The 17,690-nt window shown below is 38.5% G+C and overlaps 1 protein-coding gene across 17 annotated transcripts in view; it reads right to left on the bottom strand.

Moving 5' to 3' along the window:
• Positions 1–11,556, bottom strand: part of LOC137237673 (UNC93-like protein MFSD11) — a 99,068-nt gene extending 87,512 nt beyond the window's left edge. The window contains exons 1-3 of one of the 17 annotated variants that reach the window (XM_067761643.1): positions 11,423–11,555; positions 10,569–10,727; positions 10,189–10,504 (exon numbers count right to left, since the gene is read on the bottom strand). In XM_067761643.1, the coding sequence (XP_067617744.1) occupies positions 10,189–10,275 (87 nt within the window). In that variant the 5' untranslated portion in view covers positions 10,276–10,504; positions 10,569–10,727; positions 11,423–11,555. Of the gene's footprint in view, positions 1–10,188; positions 10,505–10,564; positions 11,232–11,422 lie in introns of those variants that run through there. The other 16 variants (XM_067761641.1, XM_067761639.1, XM_067761642.1 and 13 more) reach the window with 16 other exon arrangements.
• Positions 11,557–17,690: the final 6,134 nt, after the last annotated feature.

Below are 17,690 nucleotides of genomic sequence, written 5' to 3'. Positions count from 1 at the left end.
AATGTAATTTATAATGCTAGTGTCAATATGAACTTATGGTGCATTATAATAAAATTGAAAAAGGTCGATAAAAAGTGGCAAATAGGGGTTCTGTATCATTCACCAAGCACAAGTGATGCAGCGTTTATCGAGTACCTAAATGAAATATTAATCGATAAATTTGAAAGAAGTAAATGTAATATACTAATCGGGGATTTTAATATAAACATGAACTACATATCAACATATAGTACAAAATTGAATGAGATATTTTCTGTGATGGGTATGACCCAAAAAGTAGAATTTAATACTCGAATTACAGATGCAAGTGCATCTAAAATTGATTTATTATATTCAAATTCAGATGAAATACAGTGCAATAATTTGCCTGCATACAAAATTTCAGATCACGAAACAATAATGTTCAATATTAAAACGTCTAAATCATACCAGATGAGAATGACCAAGAAAATCACAGCTTGGGATAAATATAATAGTGAAATCTTAATAAGCATCCTGAGATCATGTAACTTCAACATAAGTGAAAACCTACTAATTGATGAGAAAGTCGAATTAGTGAACAACATAATAATGCAAGCTATGGAAAGTTTAACGTATGAAAAAGAAGTTCATATCAAGCTTATGAATAAATGGTACGACAGAGAACTGGCGCAAATGAATAAATGCAAATATAATAATTATAAGCTTGCGATACAAACACGAATATACGAATATAAAAATATAAATCGTATCTACAAAAAGCTAGTAAAAATAAAGAAAGTTAAATATATGGAAAATAAAGTCGAAATGAATGAAAATAACGCCAGAGAAATGTGGAAACATCTTAAGCAAGCGGTTTGCTTAACGAGAGATAACGAAGGGATTAAAAAGGCGATAATAGATGGTATGATGGTAGAAAATGAAACTGAGCTGGCAAATGGTCTAAATAGGTTCTTTATAAATAGCGTAATAGAAATTAATAACATCATAGAACCTTGCCGTATAGCACTAAGTGATGTACAAGTCAATTCTAGATTAAAGTTTGCCAAAATAACAACAGATGAAGTTATTAATATTCTGAAAGAGTTCAAATATAAAATAGGCGGCAGAAAACTTATATCTGATGGAGTACTTAAAGACTGTATATCGTATACAGGATATTTCTACGCACAAATAATCAATAACAGCCTAGAAGAGGGTCTTGTACCAGAAAAGTGGAAAACGTCTACGGTGATACCAGTGGAAAAAGTTAAAAAGACAGTAAAACCTGAAGAACTTAGACCCATAAACACCCTGCCTAGTGATTGTAAAATACTTGAAGCTTATGTTAAGAACCAGTTAACGAAATACCTTGAAGATAATAATATACTAGCCCACCAGCAGTCAGGCTTTAGAAAGAAACATTCATGTGAGACAGCTCTTAATTTGGTGATACATGACTGGAAAGAAGAGTTAAATAAAAAAAAAGTGGTTGTTTCAGTGTTCCTAGACCTCAAACGAGCTTTTGAAACAGTGGATAGGGAGATCTTAATCAAAAAAATGGAACGTATTGGTATAACTGGTATAGAACTTGACTGGTTTCGCAGCTATTTGAAGCAGAGGAGACAGAAAACGGTTATAAATACCGTGATGTCTGATGATTTGGAAGTACCCATAGGGTTACCACAAGGCTCAGTTTTGGCACCGATACTGTTCTTAATTTATATTAATGATATAGTTAACGCTATTGAAGGTTGTGAAATTAAACTATTCGCTGATGATGCATTAATAATGATTAGTGAGAATAATATTAATTCTGCACTTTCTAAAATACAACATGAACTGAATAACCTGTATAAATGGTTGTGCGGAAATAGACTGAAACTTAATATAAATAAAACGAAATTTATGATAATAACAAGGAGGAACGTTAATGAGGATATAATTGGTTTAAAAATAAATGATGAAAGCATACAAAAAGTTGACAGTATAAAATATTTGGGAATTATAATTGATAACAAACTCAAGTTTGAAGAACATATAAACTACACAGTCCAGAAAGTTGCGAAAAAAAATTGGGGTTATGCAGAGAACATCCAAATATATTCAAAAAAAGTACAAAATAATTATATATAAGTCCATTATAGAACCGCACTTTGTAAACTGCCCATCTATTCTATTCATTGTGTCAGACAAAGAAATAGATAAACTTCAAAAGATGCAAAACAGATGTATGAGATTTATTCTTAAAAAATCTAGAGATACTCGTACGGCTGATATGCTGAGAAGTTTGAACTGGTTAAGTGTAAAGCAAAAGATTTTTTTTCACGCTATGAAGTTTATATTTAATATTAAAAGTGAAAATGTACCTGAATATCTAAGTAAAAACGTAGTATTAGTTAAGCAAACACATAACATTAATACAAGGAATAAACACAATTTCAAACTGCCTTTATTCAGAACTGATATAGATCAGCAAAATATTTTTTATAAAGGTCTAAAAAGTTTCAATGAACTGCCTATAGATATAAAAAGTTGTAATGAAATCGGGGCTTTTAAAGCAAAACTTTATGAATATTGTAAAACCTTAGCAATAAGATAGTAAATTGTAATATAATTTAATTTATGAATTAGGCTTTTTTGCCGTAATAAATAAATGAAATGAAATGAAAAATGAAATGAAATGTAGATCCTGAACAAACGTCACACCCAAGATTTTGGGGTGTAGGACAGTCGGTAGCGTAGTGCCATCGACGTGGATGTTCAATATGGTCGACATTTGGGGCGTCCATGTTGTAAACAAGGTCGCGGAAGATTTAGTCGGTGACAATGCCAGGTTTCGCGAGGCGAAAAAACTGGAGAGATCAGGGAGATAGCCGTTTATTTTATTGCATAGCTCATCGATCTTTGGGCCTGGGCCTGTGGCCATTATTGTGCAGTCATCGGCGTAGGAAACGATTGTGACTCCTTCCGGTGGTGAAGGTAGCTTAGATATGTAGAAATTAAACAAAAGTGGGGATAGGACACCACCCTGTGGCACCCCTTGTTTAATTCTCCTTTGTTTTGATGTTTCGTTTCTGAATTGCACCGATGCCTGCCGACCACCCAGATAATTTGCGGTCCACCTTTTAAGACATGGGGGAAGGGTGGACCCTTCCAGGTCTTGCAGTAACGAGCCATGGTTGACCGTATCAAAAGCTTTTGATAGGTCTAACGCTACGAGTACTGTTCTATGGTGGGGATATTGATTCAAACCGCAATGTATCTGGGTGCCAATGACATTTAGCGCGGAGGTAGTGCTATGGAGTTTTCTGAAGCCATGCTGATGAGGGGCTAGCTGCAAATGTGCTTGGAAATAAGGGAGCAAAATGGCTTCAAGCGTCTTTGCCACTGGCGATAGGAGAGATATCGGACGATATGACTCACCTACGTTAGCTGGTTTCCCAGGCTTTAGTAGCGGGACCACCTTGGCCATTTTCCATTTCTCGGGTATGACAAAGGTGGAAAGAGACAGGTTGAAGACACGCGCTAAATATTTGAAACCCTCTTTCCCTAGGTTTTTAAGCATCGGCATGGCTATGCCGTCTGGGCCCACTGCTTTGGATGGTTTAGCGCGACCAATGGCGTCCTCAACCTCTCTAGCGGTGATGGTAATTGGTGACGCGCTGAGTTTGTGTTTATGTGCGTGTCTATTGGCTCTCCGTCTATCTTTGTCGACCGTAGGATGCATTATATATTGTCGGCAGAAAGCGCTCACGCATTTTTTCGCATCCGACAGCACCTTATCGCCAAAGGCGATGGAAACTTTGTCTTTGTGCTTAGTCGGATTCGATAGGGACTTTACGGTGGACCAAAGTTTACCTACGCCGGTAGAGAGGTTACAACCTCTTAGGTGCTCTTCCCATTTCGCCCGCTTGTGTTCGTCCACAAGCAATCTGATGCGTTGGTTTATATCCCTTATTTGGGGGTCGCCTGGATCAAGCTGTCTTATAAGGTCGCGTTCCCTCGCTAAGCTCGCGGCCTCCGCCGGGAAGTGGGGCCGGATTTCGGGAATTCTCCCGGCGGGAATGAAATGTGCCGAGGCGGATTCAATGACCTTACGGAAGGCACGCTCCCCTTGGCGGGCATCAGTCGGGATAGGGAGGGCAGCAAAGCTGCTGTCTGTTGCAGATTTATATTCTTCCCACTTTCCTTTTTTGAAGTTTATGAAAGTGCGTTTTTCGGTGACGATGAAGTCGGCGGTACGCTCGAACGAAATAAGTATGGGCAGGTGGTCGGATGCCAATGTTACCATCGGCTGCCAGTTGACGCAGTTTACGAGTTCTGCGCTTACGATTGAGATATCTGGCGAGCTATGACAACTTCCTACCATACGTGTGGGGGCGTCTCCGTTTATTGTGCAGAACGTCGTTTCGTCTATTTGATCCGCCAACATCTCCCCCCCCACCGTCCGCCCACAAGCTTGAATGCCATACGTCGTGATGGGCATTGAAATCGCCTAAGATAATGCGATTGTTGCCAGTGAGTAAGGCCTCGATATTAGGGCGGTATCCACTGGGGCAACAGGTGACAGGAGGGATGTAGATGTTGATGATTTCTAGATTTGCATCGCCTGACCGGACAGATAGGCCTTGACGTTCTAAGACATTGTCACTGCGGTCGATGCCAGGATCAAATATATGATATTGCACAGAGTGGTGTATGATAAACGCGAGGCCGCCTCCATTTCCGCTCTCGCGGTCTTTCCTGTGGACATTATAACCAGAGCAGGTCTGCAATGCAGATCTTGCTGTGAGTTTAGTCTCTTGAATCGCAGCAATGCGGATGTTGTGCCGCTTCATGAAATCGACTATCTCCGTAATCTTCCCAGTTAGTCCATTACAGTTGAACTGCAGAATTCTGAAGTGCATGAGGGGTGACGCCGCCACTCTAGGGGTAAGTGAGGGGTGACTACGCCTAGGTTGTGGAAGGCCAGGACGCAATTGCTGTTGTGGCCTTGGGACTGGGCGCCCTTGGGCAAGCATTGGGGTACCCGGATGATTTGGGTTTGCGACCTGGCAACATGGCGCGATGAAACCCGTCGAGGGGTTGCCGTCGCGGAGGCCAGAACATCTAGGAAAGTGGCACCACCCAAGGCAGGAGCTGCATTGAGCGGATGTCGCAAACCTATATATTCTGTGCTGGCAGACGGTGCAAACGGAGGCAGGGACTAAGAGCCTGTTTCCCTGACCTGCACGCTGCCTTGCTGCCAGAAAAGAGGGGGGGAGAAGAAGACGGGGGCAGGGGCTGATGCTCAGCATTGCTACCAGCTCTACTACGAAGGTAGTAGTTATGAGTGGTATCAGCTGTTTGAGTTGTTGGCGCCCTAGGCGATATTTGGGTTCGGTCTCTTCGCCCAGGCAGCACAGCAACCAACCAACCAAAGGCCACCTTGCTTAACGGTTCTCCGCAAAGATTCTGGGAGCAAACAATACGATTCAAGCCTAAACGAAGGCAACACCTTAAAACCTTCAGCGAGTGCTCTTTATCTTGAGAATACAAAGCGAGTAACGGCAGGGAGAAAACCCCCAGCGGGTTAGGGGGTCAGAATATACCCGCGGTAGGTATGCCTGTCGTAAGAGACGACTAAAATACCAGATTCAAGGGGCTGTGTAGCGCAACCCTTCAGGTTACCAGTGCAATATATAGCTTTTCTAAACCCAATTGTCAACCTCACCTATCCGCGGAGAATCGTGTTTCACTAACAGACGAGGCTCTGGCGACCCCAAGCTCCTCATGGAATTTGGGGGTGGGGAGGGAGTTATGGCCTGAAGGTTTAATGTGGCGATATAAATCGTTCCCGAGATGGTTGTTGTTGTTGTTGTAGTGGTCGGGCTAGCACCTTAATGGTGCTGTTACCGGAGCGTACCGGATCTGTATCCGGCAAAGGACCATCACATCGATAACAAAGCCTTCGGGGAGCTACAACAACAACAGCAGGGAAAAAAGAACAGTGTTATATTTGTACATACTCTGACCCGCCATTGTATCTCGCTTCACTACTTTCACCTAGACAACCTTCTTCACTACGTACTATCTATACCAACTAAGGGCATCCATAATTAAAATATTGAATTTAATTTATATCCAATTGAAAATTTTGCAATACAAACTACATATAATGATAATGAGAGCAGTGATGACAGTAGAGCAGAGAAACAGCCGCACGTACATACTGTTACGAATATTAGCAAAACTGAGGAGTGCTGCCATCTCCAGGCCGATGCTAAGCAGTGACGTGAATTCACATCAATAATTCAATCATTATGTATCTACATAAACGAATCAATAATTGCATCTACACATATGTACACATTCCGACGAGCAACATTTTTATACAAGGCAGCGAGAGATGAGATGTCACACACAGATGAATTTACTTATACGCTTATGTGTGTGCGGGAGACTGTAAACTACAAACTCACATATGTACATCTGAGAAGCGCTAAAAAGTAGACAATTGTAAACAAGTAGAAACTATATGAGAACTATACACACACGAATATAGTTGGTAAGTTCTGGAAATGGAAGAGCCTAGAAGTATGCAGCGTAAACTATAAAAGCGGGGCAGGCGAGTAAGAAGCAATTCAGTTTGAGTTGAGCTATCCATCAGTTATTGATTAAGTACGCGATCTGGCGGCCAATAGTAGAGTTTAATTTGAGTTATCAATCAGTTTGGTTATTAAGCCAGCGAGTAGCAAAGTATAAGTGTTATTGTGAAGTACTTTAATAAAGGCAATTTTTTCCATTATTCAATATTGGAGTTATTTATTCAACAGTTTAGTGATTCGAACTTAGCAGAGGATTGCAAATAAGAGGATTTGCAAGTAAAATTCGTTACAATTGGTGTCAGAAGAGGAATTGTTGAATAAATTCCAGAGGACAACAAGGACATGGCAAAGTTCAGTGAATTGAAGATCCAGCAACTGAAGAAGGAGTTTGAGAGCCGTGGATTGAATACAAGCGGCGTTAAACTTGAACTTCAGGCACGGCTACGAGAGGCAATGGAAGCAGAAGGAATTGATGTGGAGAGCATGTCTTTCATCTTGATGGTGAGGAGACAACAAAAATTGAAGAGAAAAACGAAACATCGCAGACGGTTACCAGTACAGACTTGAACATGATTTTAGCTGCAATATCTGCTCAAACATCGACAGTGTCATCTCAACTGGCAGAACAGCAAACATATATGGAATCGCAGGAGAACCGTATAACATCCAAGATGGAAGAGCAGGAGAACCGAATAACATCGAAGATTGAAGCACAGGAAACACAAATTTCTTCACAACTTGAAGAACAGAAGACGTATATGGTATCCCAACTGGAATCGCAGGAAACCCGTATAACATCACAATTGGAAGAACAGAAGACATATTTGGCATTTCAACTGGAAGCGCAAGAGGCACGTATATCTGAAATGTCGGCACAAATTTAGGAACAGATATCATCGCAGCTCTTTGTGAAACTGGAAGAGCAGGATGCAAAAATTTTACAACTCGAGGACAAAATTGATGCCGAAATAGAAGCGTTAAAAGGTCGTATGGAGCAGTTACAACTAAACCGCCCAGCTGTTTCAGCGAGTAATCCAAAGGTAAAGACACCATCCTTTGACGGTTCTGTTCCTTTTCAGGTCTTTAAGCTACAGTTTGAGAAGACCGCAGCAGTGAACCAATGGAATGTTGAAGATAAAGTTGCAGCTCTGTTCGTGGCACTGAAAGGGCCTGCCGCGGAAATCTTACAGACCATCCCAGAGTACGAGCGGAACCACTACGAAACATTGATGAGCGCTTTAGAGAGACGTTACGGAAGCGAGCATAGGAAACAGATATTCCAAATTGAGTTGCAAAACCGCTACCAAAAAGCAAATGAGACATTGCAGGAGTTTGCTTCAGATATTGAAAGATTGGCTCATCTTGTAAATGCAGACGCACCCGTGGAATACACTGAAAGGGTAAAAATCCAGAGTTTCATAAATGGCATACGAGATGTGGAAACGAAGCGGGCTACATACGCAAACCCAAAGCCAACATTCGCAGAAACGGTGTCACAAGCCCTGATTCAGGAAACAGCGTCGCTTCTTTGTAAGCCAGTTTTCAAAGCACGCCGTGTAGAAGTAGAAAGGCCAGAGTGGGTAGACGCAATTTTGGAAGCTCTGAAGGGATCACAACAGAAAAATGCCGGAGTTATGAAATGCTTCAAATGCGGGAAGTCCGGTCACATTGCACGTCATTGCGATCTTGGCCTTAATAGTTCCAACAATGTGGGTGGGCGTAAACGCAAAGCTGGAGGAGATGAGCAAGAGCGAGTAAGAGGTAGAGAGCTAGATCCAGCTGTTGAATGCCCTGTGATATCTGTGTCGCAAATTGGTAGAAAATCGAGCAGTCTTACCGTCAGAGGGAATGTGGATGGCAACGAACGAATACTGACTGTAGATACGGGCGCATCTCATTCCTTGATCCGATCTGACTTGGTCAACAGGAGAGTAAAACCGTTACCTGGAGCAAAGTTGCGTACGGTCACTGGCGAGTATAACCAAGTTCAGGGAGAAGTGATATGTGAAGTAGCAATTGGGAACGTCACGGTACTACACAATTTTATAGTGGCAGAGATTGTTGATGAAGTTATATTGGGAGTGGATTTCTTGGTTGACCATGACATCAAGATCGATATGCAGAGAAGGGTGATGCATTATGAGAACCATGATGTGCCACTTAACTTCAGTTTAGAAAAAGGGTTCAGCAGTAAGCGAGTGCTGGTGGAGGAGATTCGACAGAGACCACGAAAGTGAAGGAAAGTAGATCGAGCAAAGGTTGATGGATCGAATGTGCCAAATAAAGCGAAATTAAAAGTACCTGCGAGGAAAAGACCGGCATCAACAAACCCTAATGGACGCACTAAAATGACTGAAAGAATTTTTCAGAAAGAATTCAAGGATGGTTTCAAGCCAGCGCGCACTTTTGTTGGGAAACGTCGGAACGATACTGAGTATGTGAAGCCAATCCGTCAAGAACAAGCTCTACAAAGTAGTTCTTCATTGGCCAAGCAACAGAGTGCGAGAGAACGATCCAGAATAATGAGTAGTAAGATGGAACACAGGTACGACAGGGAAAATAATTCGGAAGGTTTCCGGAATGGAGATTTGGTACTGTTAAACAACCCTCACCGGCGGAAAGGTGTTCCAGCCCAATTTCGGTGCAGTTGGGAAGGCCCGTACAAAATTGTGAAGAAGATCAGTGATACCATCTACCGCATACAAACCACTAGGAAACCACGGATTAGAAGGGTGGTACATTTGGAGATGCTAGCGGCGTTTAGATTGGGAGATTTGTCTGATCGGGAAGATCAGACTTAGGTGGAGGGCAGTGTTACGAATATTAGCAAAACTGAGGAGTGCTGCCATCTCCAGGCCGATGCTAAGCAGTGACGTGAATTCACATCAATATCTCAATCATTATGTATCTACATAAACGAATCAATAATTGCATCTACACATATGTACACATTCCGACGAGCAACATTTACATACAAGGCAGCGAGAGATGAGATGGCACACACAGATGAATTTACTTATACGCTTATGTGTGTGCGGGAGACTGTAAACTACAAACTCACATATGTACATCTGAGAAGCGCTAAAAAGTGAACAATTGTAAACAAGTAGTAACTATATGAGAACTATACACACACGAATATAGTTGGTAAGTTCTGGAAATGGAAGAGCCTAGAAGTATGCAGCGTAAACTATAAAAGCGGGGCAGGCGAGTAAGAAGCAATTCAGTTTGAGTTGAGCTATCCATCAGTTATTGATTAAGCACGCGATCTGGCGGCCAATAGTAGAGTTTAATTTGAGTTATCAATCAGTTTGGTTATTAAGCCAGCGAGTAGCAAAGTATAAGTGTTATTGTGAAGTACTTTAATAAAGGCAATTTTTCCATTATTCAATATTGGAGTTATTTATTCAACAGTTTAGTGATTCGAACTTAGCAGAGGATTGCAAATAAGAGGATTTGCAAGTAAAATTCGTTACACTACATTATATACTTGTTTGTGCATTCAGGTAACATCTAACCAACGACGTCCTTGTTGTATGTCAAGGATGCGCGCAATTAAAGTCAAGGGGAGGGATATATAGAACAAGCATACATATGTATGTGTATATACGAAAGGATAGTAACAAAAACACATGCTTACCTCAATGTTGCCCATGGTTTGAAAGGCCGTGAATACGAACATAAAGCCGAAGCCCAATATAATGACATTGACAAACTTCTTATCCATGCTGCAGGTTATTTTATATATAATTTTGTTGTTTTTGTAGATAGTAAAAAAATTAAGTTTAAATGCAAAACTTATTGTGCAGGACGTTGGTGTTGCAACACGAATTTCGTTTATTTGTACATATATAGGATGTATTTTTGGTTTTAATTTTTAGTTAATTTTTATTGCACTTGAATTGGCAAGATATATTTTTTTGTTGGTGGTTTAATGATGGTGGGTTGATTACAAACTGAAAAAAAGGATACATATATTTAAGTAATACACAATCACTCTAGACACTTAGACGCACGAACTCTATGTGTTTATGTATAATGTGCATACGCCCACTGGATATAACCACCTTCAGGCTTCCGCAATTTTCATTTGTCCTCGCCCGTCAAGCCACAGTAATCCGTTTCAATGTGAAGGCAAAGTGGCCGTAAAACCAATATTAAAGCGTAAAATGTATGCGACTGAGTATGAAAGAAATGCAAGTTTTAAATTTAACAAAATAATCACTACGTCGTACTCTACAGCATCTAATTCAAGACCGTTTGCTCACAAGCACACCAGACAATGAAGTGTCGCTTGCAGTGAGTGTGGTTTGTAACTTTTTCTATAAGAATATCCAATAGTTTAAAGCACTGTAGGTGTTATATTTTGAGTTGGTTTGTTGGGAGTGACTTAAATGCAATGATTGACAGATGCTTTTAACTTCTTGAACCTCTGAAGCTTCACGGATTAAAAAGTAACATCTTTTTTTCACAGCAACTACAATAACTCATAAAACGGCTCTTGAAATTTATGATTTTACATGCTTTATAGCAGCAACAAAGCATTGAAAATCTAAATGTTTTAAAGCGCGTCTGAAGTAGTGTTACATAGAAAGTCAGCTTCACTACCAACTAGCGCCACAATAGAAAACACTTTTCACGCGCCGTTTTTATTATAAGTCATTTGTAGGCAAAAGCAAAATGAGAACTGGAGTCGGAATCACCAATTCTAATTTACTATATGGCAGCTGCAATAGTAGCTCCAATCACAAAGGCTTGCCACGAAAATGCTAGCGCGCATAATCCCTAAGAGAAAACCTGTATATACAAGTTAAAAGAAGAGCGATAAGAGCCGATTGTGCGCTTATAGCTGAGAATTGTTTTTTGCTACATACCTTGTTGGTGCGCGTTTTCGGTGGGAGATATGCATGTTATGGGATCATTTATTTTGTCATATTTTTTGTCTTTTTGTTGGAGATGCACGTATTTATTAAAAAAAAAAAACGCAGAAACACCGACGAATTTGTTACTGAAATGCATAAGAAAAAAGTAAATAGAATGCGGCATAAAGCAGAAATGTCAACTTCCTTATTTACGGTTGCCAGTATGTTTTAGGAGCCAATTAAAGGTTTATGCACATTATACGACGCTACATGTAGCTACACGTCCCGGCAAAATATATTTTGACTTGTTTGTCAACTTTGTCGTGTCGTGTCGTTCGACTGTCGCTAGATGTGCATGGTTCCATAAGAATACATGCAAAGAATAATTTGTCTTAACATGTCTCGTCGTATAATATGCATGAACCTTAAGAATACATGGAAAGAATATTTTGTCGCTACATGTCACGTCGTATAATGTGCATGAACCTTAATGGTGACTTATAACTTAAAACCATAACCAGCTAAAACAGCTGATCCAACCTACCTTAAGGGCTAATTAAACTTCCTTAACCCTAACGCCATGGTCGTAACCATACCCATATCCATATCCATCTCCAATGTGATCGATTAATGGTGCCTTAACCTAAAACTCGTGAAAATTTCATAAAAATGAGGAAAACGCAAAACATTACAAACATATTCCACACAAAATAAGTCTCTTAGTCAAAACACATCCAAAACAATGAATAAAATCTACAAAAAGTTTTTAATTCACCAACTCAAATATTTTTAGGTTATGGATATGGCGAAAAACCAAAAACCAATTGGTTGGATATGGTATGGTTATGGCGATAGCGTTATGATATGGCATCATTTATCGATTACATTGATTTCCATAAAGTAGTTTCGATCAGCTGTTTTATGTGGTTATGGTTTTATGGTTATAAGTCGCCATTAATTGGCCCTTTATGGAAATCAATGTAATCGATTAATGGTGCCATACCATAGCGGTAACGGCATAACCATACCATAGCCAACCAATTGTTTTTTAGTTTTTCGCCATATCCATAACCTAAAAATATTTGAGTTGGTGAATTTAATGACTTTTTGAAGATTTTATTAATTGTTTTGGATACGTTATGACTAAGAGACTTATTTTTTGTGGAATATGTTGGTAATTTTTTCCGTTTTCTTCATTTTTATGAAATTTTCACGATTTTTAGGTTAAGGCACCATTAATCGATCACATTGGAGATGCTTATGGATATGAATATGGTTTCGACTATGGCGTTAGGGTTAAGGAAGTTTAATTATCCCTTTATTATTACAAGGGTGTTTGAGTGGAATGTATGGTTCAACAATATGATTGGCTCGTCTCTACAGCAACAACATACCTTTGTTCAGATTGTCAAAATCTGGGTGTTGGTGTTAGGCGAATGGAATGGAGAGAAAACATTAAACTTTGCAATTCTTGTGTGTTGTATGAAAATCACGCGCTAAATGAGATGCATTTAATAAAAAAAATAGCTTAAAGTGATTTGAAACTATTTTTTTTTAATTGACCATCACGGCAGTAAAAAATTTTCATTTTTCGTTTTCTTCTTCTTTTGACAATCCCTATACCAGTGAAATGAGAAAAATAAAATGACCTGATTAGATGAGCCAACATATAAAATTTTAAACATTAGCAGCAGCCCTGCACGCAGTGCTGAAGGCTTTGTTGTTGTGGTAATTTTTAAGCATATAAAAGCTGTTAACACTGATCAATTTTCCGATCAATTAATTTTTGTTTTTTTTTTATTTATTTACGATCTTGAAGATCTATATAATTTAATAAGATACAAAGTATTATTAATGTTTACATATTTGTTTCAATTCATTGAATTTCTTTGACTTCAATTATATAATATTCTATAAAATTATTTACTAAAAAAATTTAACTACTTTACAGGTAGCGCTTTACAGTAGCTGTATAAAAACTTTCTGAATTTTTTGGTATTATTACAGTTTTTAATATCAATTAGCAGATCATTATATTCTCTAATTCCTTCGTAGTATATACTTTTTTATCGAATTCAGATCTCACTACCGGCAAGTAAAGGTTGTTATTGTGCCTTGTTTGATAGCTATGGACCTCTCTGTTTAGTCTGACACGTTCACTTAGGTAATTCTGCAGGTTTCCCAACTTTATGTTGTGTATAAACTTCAATGTGTAGTAAGTGATGTTCTGTTTTACACTAAGCCAGTTTAAGCTGTCTAGTAAATCTTTAATTGGGGTATCATACCGTTTTCTTAATATGAAACGCATAATTTTGTTTTGCTTAATTTGTAGCCTGGATTTTTGCGAATCAGCTAATGCGAATAGGATTGAAGGACAGTAAATGAAGTGCTGCTCGATAATTTATTTTGTATTGCATACTAATATGCCTGCATGATCGAAACATTAACCCTATTTTTTTGGAAATTTTTCCTTCGATGTATTTTAGATGTTCATCAAATTTTAATTTGTCATCTATTATTATTCCCAGGTATTTTATTCGGGTTACTCTTTCTATAGGGGTATTTGCTATTTTTAGCGACACATCATCTTGAGTCACTCTAGACCCCATTATCATCCATTTTGTCTTTTCTATGTTTATTTTAAGCATATTTTGGCACAACCACTTATATATTGCCTGTAGGTCCGATTGTATTTTTGAGGCTGCCTCATGAATTGTGTTACCGCTTATAGTCAAAAGTGCATCATCAGCGAATAATCTTATTTTGCAGTATTTGATACAGTTTTTAATATCATTTATATAAATTATAAAAAGAATTGCTGCAAGCACCGATCCCTGTGGCAATCCTATTTCAATGTCCACTTCGGGGGAATCTTGTTTCTTATTACAGTTTTCTGCTTTCTTCCACTAAGGTAACTTTTGAACCAGTTAAGCGCTACGTTTCTCATGCCAATTTTATACAGTTTTCTTATAAGGATATCTCTGTCTACTGTTTAGAAAGCTCTTTTTAGGTCGAGGAAAACTGAAATTGTAAATTGTTTCTTCGTTCTACTTTCTTTCCATTCTGCAATTACCAGGTTAAGTGCAGTTTCACACGAGTGTTTTGATCTAAACCCCGACTGCTCCTTTATAATAATTTCGTTTTTATTTAAGTAATACAGCAATTGGTTCTTAACTACAGTTTCTATTATTCTCTCATCGCTAGGTTAGGTATTTATAGGTCGTATCTCCTCTGGTTTAATTGTTCCCTTTACTTTTTCCACAGGTACAATTACTGAGGTCTTCCAGCAGTCTGGAAATACACCAAATTGGAAACTTTCATTAATTACACATGTGTAGGTATAGCCTAAGTACTCCATTCTGTCTTTTAATACACCTTCCGTTACTAATTTTTTTCCTCCGTACTTGTTTTTTAATTTCGTTGTAACTCTCATAATTTCTTCAACATCTATTTCCTTCAGTTTAAACAAGCTTCTGCTTATCTCCATTTGATTTCCACCTTCTTCGAAGATTTCCATGCTATCTCTGATTCTGATTATGCTCTCATTAAAATATACGGTTTAATTCAGTTGCTATTTCATAATCATCTTCAATAAGAGCACCATTTATAGAAATTTTTTGAATTTGTGCTACCTCACTACTCGGATTTATGGCGTCTTTTAGACATTTCCACAATAAATTTTGGTTATTAGTATTTCTTGAGATTTTGTTTTCCATAAATGTTTTCTTTTTTATTTTACTGCTTTTTTGTAATATCGTTTTATTGTAATATAGTTATCACAATTATTGGTTCTCTCTGCTATTTTAAATTGTTCATATTTCAGCTTATTTGACTCTGTTAGTTCATGGTCGTACCATTTATTAATCAATTTAACTTGAACTCGTTTCTTATATGTTAAAGTGGCCATTACGTCATTAAGGATGCTGTTTATTCTTTGGACCTTTAGGCTAACTTCGCAGTTGTTTAGTTCAGCTAAATTGTAAGTTCTAAGAAGATTTACTAAGTGGTCTTTTGCATAGTTATTCCAACACACGCGGTTTTCATAGATTCTCATTTGGTACTTGAGCATTGAAAAATGTAAACGGGCGTGCAGTAATTGCTTGGCAACATAGTTAATAGGTAGCCTACTTGTAAACTTAATTCGTCTGCCTTAAATAAACCTTTTCAAAAATAGATGTCGCTGTTTGGCCTTTGACAACGGCGACATTTGACTACCGCAAGTCATGTGTACAAAAATATCACGACTACTGATTCTCATGTCTTCCAATTACTCAGAGCATTTCTGTGAGAACAAAGCGTGATAAGGAGATAGAAAACACACTTCCTGATTAGGTTTGTGGAGCTAAATATATATGCGACCTTGAATGAATTCAAATGTCAGGCGAATCATCTCATATAGGTGTTTTATATAAATCCGGCATAGCAGTTAAAAGCTCCGTCGTATAAACAGTTTTTCATATAGATGTGTTTAACTCAATCTTATGCGTTATGAGTAGATTGCACGTATTTTAATAGAGAACGGCAGGTTGAGCGACACTGGCGCCATCTGAGTATCCATTTTCCAACTTTTGTTGCAAGCAAAGCAAAAGAAGAAATTGACATTTGCTTTGGCTAACATGCCAACCTAATATAAACGTACGCAAGTAATTTTCTGTCAAAAATTTCTCAAACACATACAAATTGTATGAGAGCAACCGAAATTGAATTTGCTGCGTGAAAACCTAACACGATTTTCAATTTTTGTTCTACGTGATATTTAGTTTTGACGTTTGCATACATGTTTTACATTATCGCAACGCATTCTTATTTCGGTTTGGGCAAAAAACGCCGGTTTTTTGCGTGCGCTAAACAACGCAGTGTGGTTTTATTAGATTGGCATGTAAGGGTGCTTTCTAATCTTGCAAGTGAAATTATTTTTCCTACTCGTTGGTAACTTTTCTAAAATTTTTCATAGTTGAAAACAGCAATATAACAAATGAATAGGAAACAAAATATGTTGGCAAGTATATTTCTTGTACAGGGAGAAAGTTTACAACAGTGATTCACAAAATTGATATTTAGAAACGCAACGTCTTGCGTGATTGTGGCGACCTTACTGGCATGCATAAGATTGCGTTGAGCGAATCTATATTGTAACGAATTTAGTGAAATTCCGCCTATTTGCAATCTTCTGCTTACGTTCGTATCGCTAAACTCTTGAATAAAATACTCCAATATTCTGTATTACAAAATGGTCTTTATTAGACTACTTTGAGAGTACTTCGCTTTTAAACTTCACTTCGCAACTGATAGCGTGCTTAAATCAAACTAATTACAGATTACTCAGCCTTCGCTGCTTTTATACTCCGTGCCCAAATGTCTAGACGTTTCTTCTGCTAGAATTTTCTACTTGGTTACCAACTATACGCTACCAGCTATAAACTACAGATACACGTTTATAGCCTCTCGCATAGCCATATGCGCGTGTATATATGAGTAATACTTACACCGATGACTACATCTGTATGTGAGTTACCTCTTCGTTGCCTTGTATGTATGTGGGTAAATGATGATTAATGGGTTTATGTAGTTTGCTTATTGTTTCTGTTTTTGTGCCTTTATTTAATAACCTTAGAGATGGTAATATTCGTCACAATATCAAAAATTTCATTGTGTCTCCGCCACAACATGGTATGGCACCATTAATCGATTACATTGATTTCCATAAGGTAGGTTCGATCAGCTGTTTTATCTGGTTATGGTTTTATGGTTATAAGTCACCCTTAATTAGTCCTTCAGAATTCGCAAGGCGGAACGATAGAAGGTGGCAGCACGGGACAGCTGATTATAATCTTTTTTATTTGATTTTATACATCAACTACCGGCGCAGTACAATTTTTACATTTGTGCATCGAATTTACAAAAACAAAGTAGATGGAACCTTTAAGTATGTCTCTAGGTATGTCACCATGCTGCCACCTTGTATCCTTCCGCCATAGGCTTTAAGGTAAGGCCACATTAGGCTGCACTACGCAGCACTGCACTGCACTACAAAATATTCTTTGCATGTATTCTTATGAAGCAATTCACACCTAGCGTCAGCAGCACTGCGCAACCCGGCACAGCGCAGCAAATTTAATCAACTAGGCAAAAAAGGCGCGTTGGGAAGTGTCGCGCAGTGCTGCTGCCGCTAGGTGTGAATTGCCTCATAAGAATACATGCAAAGAATTTTGCACCATATTTTTTCAATCTGGGCAAACGAGTGTGGAACTCTTCCTCCTCGTATCTTGAGGATGAGATG

Source organism: Eurosta solidaginis, chromosome 1 (assembly GCF_040869045.1).
Source record: "Eurosta solidaginis isolate ZX-2024a chromosome 1, ASM4086904v1, whole genome shotgun sequence".
Lineage (NCBI taxonomy): Eukaryota > Metazoa > Arthropoda > Insecta > Diptera > Tephritidae > Eurosta > Eurosta solidaginis.
This window is presented reverse-complemented; position numbering and strand designations above follow the sequence as displayed.